The following is a 9,513-nucleotide window of genomic DNA, read 5'->3' as shown; positions in this document are numbered from 1 at the left end:
GTAAGGGTGCTGGTGAAATTACAGGCACATGGGACTTGTCAGCTTATGTCTCAGGGTGACGGGCGCAGTGGCAGTGCCCCTCAGATCTTTGCGATTTAAAGCCTGCACTGCACCTGTTATGGACAGGCGCGTAGCTTACCATCAGGTGCACGACTTGTTCGTCCCGTCACTGGATATTATAAAAAAACAAAACAGCAGTTGTTGGCCCGCAACTGTCTCACAGATAACTTCAACCCTGACACTGGAACTGGAAAAAAGGTGACTTCCCTAGACGAATTCTTTCACAAGAAGCTCTACTGCTACTACAATATTTTTTGTTTCACTATAGTTTTTAACCTCCTAAATGGCAAGTATTGAATAATAACTGTATCGGGTATTAGGCGCAGTGGCAGTGCCTCTCAGATCTTTGCAATTTAAAGCTCTGATTGGCACTGTAACTGTTATGGACAGGCGTGTAAGTAGCTTACCATCAGGCGCGCGACTAGTCCGACCGTCACTTGATGTTATAAAAAAAAAATTAAGGATTGCCCACTAAATCCGAATTTCGTCTTCCGAAGTCGAGAATACCTTCAATTCGGACCATTATTTTCGCGGACCGAAGTAACTATCGACTCCGAACGCGGCGGTGACAGTTATGCGCGGAGGGATGAAGACAAACAGCAAGTACTGATGCATACTTAAATATAAAATTACATTAAAATTGGACACACCCGTAATAATCCTTTTTTTAACGCACACACTCACAGCCCCACACCAGGGAAACTCTGTATCGCGGGTGCCATGGACACACTCATGGACAACCACCAATTACACCCAAACACACGAGAGAAATAGATGTAGGCCACACAAATAATGTATTGTATTTATTTCTCTCCACAAACGTAACAATTGAACATGAACAAAAGTAAGATAGACAAAAATAGTGTTTATATTATGTTTGCAAACGACTGACACCTAAACTAAGCAGAAGCTTGTAATATAGTACAAATATATAATACATGTTTAATGTTATATAATTATACACGGTAAAAACAGATTACTTAAAAATAGACAAATTTCTTTGTATGAAGACAATTTTATTAAATCCAAGAAAACGATTCGCTCCCTATAGACGCTAGAGAATAATTACTTGATAATAGTAAAAAAACGTCTCAAAAGTGTATTTTAGTTCTAAGACAGAAATATTTAATCCAAGAGCAAATTAATTTATTTAAGTCATAAAGCTACTCTAGATTCAAGAAAATATTTATTTGTTATTAGAAATTTCTGATTTTGACTTGAAAAAAAAAGAATGAAAATTGAGAGATAATTATTTAACTGAAGATTTATGTTTTCTATGTTTAAGAGAAGTTTGATTTCATTCTGAAACCAAATTTCTTAAATTATGACTTTTGGTTCAGTTATATCAAAGCAACTTTCTGCTATTAATAAGTCCATTACAATCTTAATGTAAGATTTTACCGTCTTGGGTTAAAATATGGGGTAAATCTTAATGTAAGATTTTACCGTCTTGGGTTAAAATGTGGGGTATTTTTGATTTAAGTCATTTTGTTTGTTTAAAATAAGGCTCAATTTATATTGCGGCGGAACGGAATGGAAGCGAATTTTTGTAACGATATTATACATAACATAATGAACATTATGGTCGATTGTGTAACGGTACAAACTAGATACGAGCCAAAATCTTCCGCGGAATGCTCGAGCATTCTCGAGCATGTACGTTACACAATTGACCATAAAATTCATTGTGCTATGTACAATAACGTTACAAAAATTCGCTTCCATTCCGTTCCGCTGCTATATAAATTGAGCCTAAGGGCATAGTTTGTGAATAATTAAAAAAAAATATATAACCGCCTTCAAAACGCAACAATTAATTTTAATGAAGTCGTTGGCGTTGCTGTTATGACGTTCCGACTTTATCAAATTATAATTATTGCTTCTTGAAAACGGTTGTATTTTTTTGAGAATTGTTCACAAATTTAAACAAAATAAAATTGCAGGCTTAAAATACTTGACACAAAACGACTTAAATAATAAAAAGATTATACTTATTTAGGAAATAAATTAAAAAACGTTTATTTTTTGTACACGTATACAATACTGGCATAATATTAGTAAAATACAAAATGAATTATTGACATGAAAAACTTTAACATAGAAAATTAAATTACAACTCACAGAAATAAAATTCGTGTCCCTACATATATGCATATATGTGTGACAAACCATAATTCAATAAACCTTAGGGCTTGTTTACGTAACTTACTTATTTTATATAAATTTGCACTGCAACAACCCTTCTGAATAATTTAAACAATCACACTATCCCTGGAGTATAACATATCTAATCCCTGGAGTATAACATAGGGTTGAACAGACAATTTCTTGCTTGTCGCCTTTTGTTTTTGTTCTTTGATTACTTGGTCTATATCGCCAGCATTCTAGAAATTAAGATAGTATTAAGAGTACATGAAACATAATAAGTATCCACAACAGATTTGTGAGCCAATCTTTACCACAAAGTAATATTATAAATGAGGCATAAATATTGAAAACAAAAAATACATATATTATATACAGGAGGCAGTTTTATATATATATACCTACTCATCCGTAGAACAAAGATCTATATGTGCAAGACTACTTGTTCTCAGGACATAGTACATTTCGTTTGTTCTTCTTCGCTGTAAATGTCAGATCGACTGTTGTTGGATTTTATATTTTCGAAACGAAATAAGACATATAAATTGTCAAAACGCCTTTACACAGGCCTTAGTTTGAATAACGAAATTATTCTCGTAACGTTCTTATTCTCTTTTTGTTATATAATCATATCGGACTTCGGATGAGTCGACATATATAACTTCCTCCGTGGCCAAACGGTTAGTATGCCGAACTGCCAACGCAGAGGTCCCAGGTTCGATTCCCGGGTTGGGAGAAATATTTGTATGGCCTAAATTTATTTATCTCGTGAGTTTGAGTGTAATTTGTGATTGTTTATGTGTATATCCATGGCACCCGCGACACAGGGTTTCCCTAGGGCGGGGCTATTAAAAAAAAACATACCGGCACACAAATATATAAGGAGTCAATTGCTGAGTAGTGAACTTAATTTTTTTTGAAATTCTTCCCTTTGGAGGCACCAGATGTGCGAGTATTTTAAGCTCAGCAGGAAGTGTTACTGTAACAATTGAAAATAATATTATACAATTTTATCTATCAAATTTAGCCACTGTAGCGAAACTCTATACCACTCAAACTTTAATCAGACAACGTAGGCCTCTAAATTAGATCTAAATATTTCGAAGAGAAGAAGGAAAGACATTGTGGTAAAGTAAATACAACATTTGCAAACAGACAATTCAATCGATCGGCCCAATCGATCCAATCGATCGGACGGACGGACAGACGAACGCACGCACGCACGGACACACTGACACATGGACGGACCGACGGACAGACGGACAGACGGACCGACGGACCGACGGACTGACGGACAGACAGACTAAGTTAAAAATGTTAAATGTGAATTTATAGCTATGGAAGAGCGGTACCTCCTGACACTGACGCTTGACAAGCTTAATAGGAGGTACCATCCACTGTTAATGTAAAGTTAATTGCATTACTGAAATAAACATTTTCTTATTATTATTATTATTTATTTTACTAATTCTATCTCAAGCTTTATACAATTAAAAACGAACACTTACAATCATTGTCTAAATTATTCAGTGACTCAATAAGGTTCAAGATTCTTTCGTCTCTGTTCGGTTTAAAAGCAATAATTTTTTCGAAAAATATTTTCCAATTTAAATAAAAATTCAGCCCTTTTTCTGGATACAACAAGTCGAAGTCAATGTTTATCTGAAAACAAATATCATAGTTGTCAAAATGATTGGTCTGCGTCAAGATGGAGGGACCCTAGCTCAGAAATGAAACGTAAAACATATGAAAACAGATTACATACCAATATGTCACTTCTTTGGTCTGATAATATTTTCCAGTCTTGTAGAAACTCATGAACGCTCTTGTGTTCACTTTCTTTTCGAACTTTAAACGTATGTTTACATTTTTGTATTACTTCACCCCATGGTTCGGTGTTATTGTTGAGAAACAGTATATCTCTTAAATGTAAATCTAAAAAAAAATCATGTTAGTGTTTCATTTTATCCTTATTGAAATGTTTTGTAAGACTTTCATTATTTACCTGCATTCCAATCACCTGACAAATGCCTATCCCACGTAAGTACCTGTTCCTATCTAATAATAATAATATTATAGATTTTTTTTTAGATAGAGGATATAGTAACAAAATAACCTATTGAAAATAAACATTAGTTCAGCAAAATTCAATAGTTTAGAATTCATGATTATTTATTTACAGTCAATAGCACATCAGACCACACATTTTTATTTGAAAATCGCCTCCAGTGCAACGGAACAAGATACGTCAATGTGTAACTTGACACGTTGCCATCCATACTTTTTCAATATTTTCTATTCTAGTCATTAAAACCACCACCAGTATCATAATCGTTATTCAAACAATTTTAACTTAATTTCTCAAAAGAAAACATTGGTTCAGCTCAGATTTACATGAAATTATTCTCAAACCTATCTATTTATCAGAAGTTCTCTATACATATGTTTTTAAACATTTTCTTTTTGTGTACATTATGACCATTAGAGAGTTAAAATTGTAGAAACTCATGAACATGAATTGACTAAAAAATAACGGAGCAATCTAAGAACAAACACAAAAATGGTTCATTGCATGCTAGCTACATGGTTACTACTACTTTAATACCAAATTTCAATTAATTTAGTGGAATAATTTTCAAAATAGACTAGTTTTAAACTTTTGACTAGAGTAGAAAATTTTCAAGAAAGTACATAAAAAAATCATAACTTAAGCTATTGATTTTTGCTAAAGTAATGTTTATTTTAAATGGGTTGTTACTCCTCTATGTAGAAAAATTTTTGGACCACTGTAAATGGGGCCCACTTACAGTGGATTTACAGTTACATTTACCTGTATTAAAAACCCAGAATGATGCGACTTAGAATACCTACTCTCAAATACCTAAATAGGTTCATAAATTGCTTTAACCCAGTGAAAGTCAGTGGGTTTAATTGCAAGCCTATTTAAAAAAAAATTACCTTGCAAACTTTGAATATACTGTCTTTTAAACGGTGGAGCATTTTCTAGAGTGCCAGATTGTCGCTTGTGTGTGGTCTCCATATTTATACAGAAGGTTACGGACTTTGTCCACCAATTTTCCTCGTGCTACTGTAGAACGTCCATTAAATGAATTTTTTTTTTTTATAGGTTTGGTAAAATAAGTGCCTATTGACTCCTTTGGAAACAGTGATATTATTTTCGCAGATATAATATTATATTCTTCATAGGTTATCCGGCTAAAAAAATGATGATGTATTATTGGGAAGTGTAAAAGTAATCAGAACACAGTATATACTTACTAATTGACAATGTATGTGTATATATATGTTTTATAATTATATCAGTCAACTGGTTTCTCTTGGTATTATTGAGAAAACCATATGTTTCATAGTATTTTAAAATACTATTGCCACCTGCTGACGTATGCAGTAGTGTCTCCAAATCAAAATGTGGAAATGTTTTTCTAGATACACTTTTGGTTGTTTCCAAGATGTCGACCATTTGTAGTTCATCTAATGAAACTAATAAACTGGTAAAAAACTAACAAAAATAAACAATCACTGGTGCTTGTCTCAAATTTACTGGAGGTGGGAGTAATAATGACTTGATCATCAGTTGATTCAGATACTGCATCCGTCGTTGCCTGTAAAGTTAAAAAAATAGAATATATTGTGTATTTTATAGTCAAACTATGTTAAGATAGTCAGTATGAAAGCACTTTCAACTAAATTTTTTAACTTAAACATACAGGTCCCTCACCTGTGCAGTAATAAGCTCCCCTATCTTTTCCTCTAAAGATAGTCTAGTCCCCATATGTGGGCATAATTCTTTCAAATTGTCTAGTTTTAATTTGGGGAAATGTTCAATCGTTATACCATTCTCTGCAAAAGTAGTCAAGTTTGTAAATAAAGTCAAATTAAATCAAATATCTTTTTATGTATTTTACTTCTAGTTTAATAACACACACACTCAATAACACATACACTGAATATACCCCGCACTAGGGAAACCCTGTGTCGCGGGTGCCATGAACACACACATAGACAACCACAAACTGCACCCAAACTCACGAGAGAAATAAATGTAGGCCGTATAAATATTTCTCCCGGCCCAGGAATCGAACCTGGGACCTCTGCGTGGCAGTCCGGCAAGGTAACCGCCACAGAGGCAGTTAAAAGTTAGTTTCTATTGTAAAATGCTAATTGTCGAAGTCACGCATTTCAAAGGTAGATAGGTACATTATTTTTAATAAACAATGACGACATTAAATCGGGATTCTAAACAGAGATTATTTACATAAAAACTCATAAATTAAATAATCCCATGTTTAAGTATACTGTATACCTATTTCTAGGAAAAGTTCGTCTAAGATCCCTCCATTTTACGCTTACATTCAACGTTACGTACAAAATATCATCATGCGCATAAAAATGTAATACTTACACAATTAATTCATAATAACATCAAATCACTCACCAATAAAATTGGTCACTACAACTTGTGGTATATTCCACGATTCCAAAAGTTCTTTCAACGAATCCATTACTGTTTCCACAAACAACAAATAGAAAAATCAGTTCCTTTTTAAGATTTTATTCTCCTTGCCTTACCTTTTTAAGATTTCAAGTAAAACTAAGTAAGTATAGTTCACTTTGCTTCACATTTTAAATAATTGGCTATTGATTTATGGATGGCTTCTTCAATCGCAGATACCACGGCCACGGAGACGGAGCGCGCGCGTTTTCAACATGTCACGACATGATTGAAAATGACAAAGCAAAATGTTGCCATAAAAAATGTATTCTCGAATTTAGAATATTACTCTTATTGGCAAAATAACTTTTTTTTTGTCTAACAAAATATTTTCTTAAAATACATCCAAGAAATTGGGGATTCATTTGAGATTATTTAGATTTGATGTAAGAGGAAAAAATTTCTTGATGTAAGTAATGTCCAATTAATTGATTAGAAATGAAATAAAATCTTGAAGTGAACGTATTTGTCTCAAAGTTAGAATAAAGTTAAGAGTAAAATTGTATTAGAAAAAGATAAGCAGTATCTTTGTAATGACAATATTTTATTACTTTAAATAAATATGTTTTCAGAATTAGCAAATATTTTGAGAAATTGCTCTTTCTTATTAGTAGAAATCCTTTTTTTCTGTGTAATAGTACAATCTAATGATAATTTGATATAGATGTCTTAGGGTCGTATTCCAGAACCCTACTCAATGCTCAAGTCAGGCTTTGAGTATGGTTTAAAGCACTCAAAAAACACACAAAAAAAAAAAAAAAAAAAACTCGAAATCATACTCAAATCCTTGCCATTAGGGCCGTATTTCCAGTGCTTGTGTTTCCAGTGCAATCCTGACTTGAGCATTGAGTAGAGTTCTAGAATACGACCCAAAGACTTGATCATAATTTTAATATGATAAGTTAGATTTAAATGTAATACTCTGAACTAATTCACGACTTCCATAATTTGAAGTAGTTTACTTAAGAATATTATTGGTGTCTATTATTGCCGCCATTATTGGTAGATTTTTTTAGATATTTAGCACTATTATTTACCAAACATCAAATTGTTACACCAAAAAATCACACAAATAAACAAATTTAATTTCATTTCAAAAATATTCCCCCCGGCCTTTGAAAAGTCGGTATAACCGGTGAAGCAGAAACTTTTTATTTCAATGTATATAAAACAATGCCAAAAGTTGACGGAGATTGAAATAAAAAACAGTTAATAGTAATCTATAAGTCTACAAGCGATATTCGTGTTTCCTCGGTTCATATCGGACTTGGTGCACAAGCGACATCCGAAGTCGGTCCAAGTTATCTAGATTTGTGTATTCTCGGATTCGGAACGGCTACGAATGGGACACAGTTCGCGGTAGCACTTGACATATTGACCTGTAGCTCCTGACAATATCTTCTATGAGTTTATTCATAAAAACAATAAAGGTAGACGTAAGATGATTATAGTCCATTTGTTTACATTTGGTACGTACCTAAATGTAAACAATCTTGAGAATAAAAAATAATGAAATATGGATTTATACCTTCAAGTACAAAATACAAATACTTTATATGAAATTGCATGCCTATTTTTATACCTATTGATTTGTAAAGTATGTATCTAAGATGTATCAAGATTGTTTAGTGGCTAATGTTCGCTTTTGAAAGCTATCTAAAGTCGTACGTACAACGTAATTGCGACAGAAATGTCAGAAACTGCTGTAAAATTCAGATTCAAATATTTATTCACCAAGACGACAAATTGTACTGCTGACCTCCTATTCTATTTGTCGTAGCTTACCCTTTCTTAATGGCTTGCACCTTATTAATTTAACTTGAATTAGACATGGAGTTTTTGTTTCTCTTTGCTGCAACGATGCTTTCATAGTTATAGCGGTTGGGGCGGTTAATTGTTTTGTTTACATTTTTTCTTGTCTAATTTCCCGATAACTTGTTAAGACGCACGCAAGCGCCTAGTCACGTATACAGTGCAGTCGGTTTTAACATCTCTTATTAAAAAAAAAACCAGTTCAAAGAATGAATGTTAGTTAACTAGCGACAGAAATATACAAAGCAAACGTGGATGGAAACGTGGGCGACTCAATGTTTTGCTATGTGAAGGATGAGGGGTCTTATAGGTCGTATATTTGGTGAAATTACAAGCACACATGAGTCTTGTCAACTTATGTCCAGGGTGACAGACGCGGTAGTGACTCACGTCTTTGCAATTTAAAGCTCTGAGTTGCACTGAAACTGTTGAATACACACGACTTGTCCGTGTCGTCACTAGATATTTAAAAAAAATCTATTCTCGTTTTCCGCCCGACATACGTCCGGTCCGAAACAATTACTGCCAAATACGTAATATTCGTCCAAATCAAAAGAGTATGAAGCTTCATTCGCATCATGCGTCTATTCTATTCTACTTCCTTAATGGCGGCCACTAGGCTTGGGCCAGTGTCAGTTTCGATTAATGATGTCAGTCAATAACGTCAACGTTTCGGTATTTTCAATTTGATCGAGTATTACTTATTTAACAATCGTTGTTTCGGACGGATGTCAGACAGAGAACGGATACAATCTTCGATATTTTTATCGAATCGTTCGATTGGACATCGTTCTCGTATCGAAGGGCGCTTTCCGAGCTATTCAGAACATTCCAAGTAAAACGTTCCATTCGGATACGATATCGTTATCCAACAGCGTTTACGGAATCGAATAGATTACAAGAAAAATGAAAATACTTTTATATATTTCCATATTAATTCTTGCTTTGTAAACAATAGGACGTTCGATAACTTTCATTCGATA

General features: G+C 33.5%; 1 protein-coding gene across 1 annotated transcript; it reads right to left on the bottom strand.

Moving 5' to 3' along the window:
- Positions 1-5,522: 5,522 nt before the first annotated feature.
- LOC113236023 lies at positions 5,523-6,988 on the bottom strand. The gene is made up of 3 exons (XM_026471958.1): positions 6,662-6,988; positions 5,945-6,066; positions 5,523-5,828 (listed from the first exon to the last, which is right to left on the bottom strand). Exons 1-3 carry the CDS (start codon positions 6,726-6,728, stop codon positions 5,694-5,696), a joined length of 324 nt encoding a protein of 107 aa, XP_026327743.1. The 5' UTR covers positions 6,729-6,988; the 3' UTR covers positions 5,523-5,693.
- Positions 6,989-9,513: the final 2,525 nt, after the last annotated feature.

Source organism: Hyposmocoma kahamanoa, unplaced genomic scaffold (genome assembly GCF_003589595.1).
Source record: "Hyposmocoma kahamanoa isolate Upper Pololo Valley unplaced genomic scaffold, ASM358959v1 88, whole genome shotgun sequence".
NCBI lineage: Eukaryota > Metazoa > Arthropoda > Insecta > Lepidoptera > Cosmopterigidae > Hyposmocoma > Hyposmocoma kahamanoa.
The sequence above is the reverse complement of the archived record's forward strand: the minus strand, read 5'-3'. Positions and strand labels throughout refer to the sequence as shown.

Coding starts and splice junctions, on each gene's coding strand:
- LOC113236023 (XM_026471958.1), bottom strand. CDS start 6,728: ATGGATTCGTTGAAAGAACTTTTGGAATCGTGGAATATACCACAAGTT. Junction 6,067..6,661: donor TGTAGTGACCAATTTTATTG/GTGAGTGATTTG, acceptor CTACTTTTGCAG/AGAATGGTATAACGATTGAA. Junction 5,829..5,944: donor GGGAGCTTATTACTGCACAG/GTGAGGGACCTG, acceptor TTAACTTTACAG/GCAACGACGGATGCAGTATC.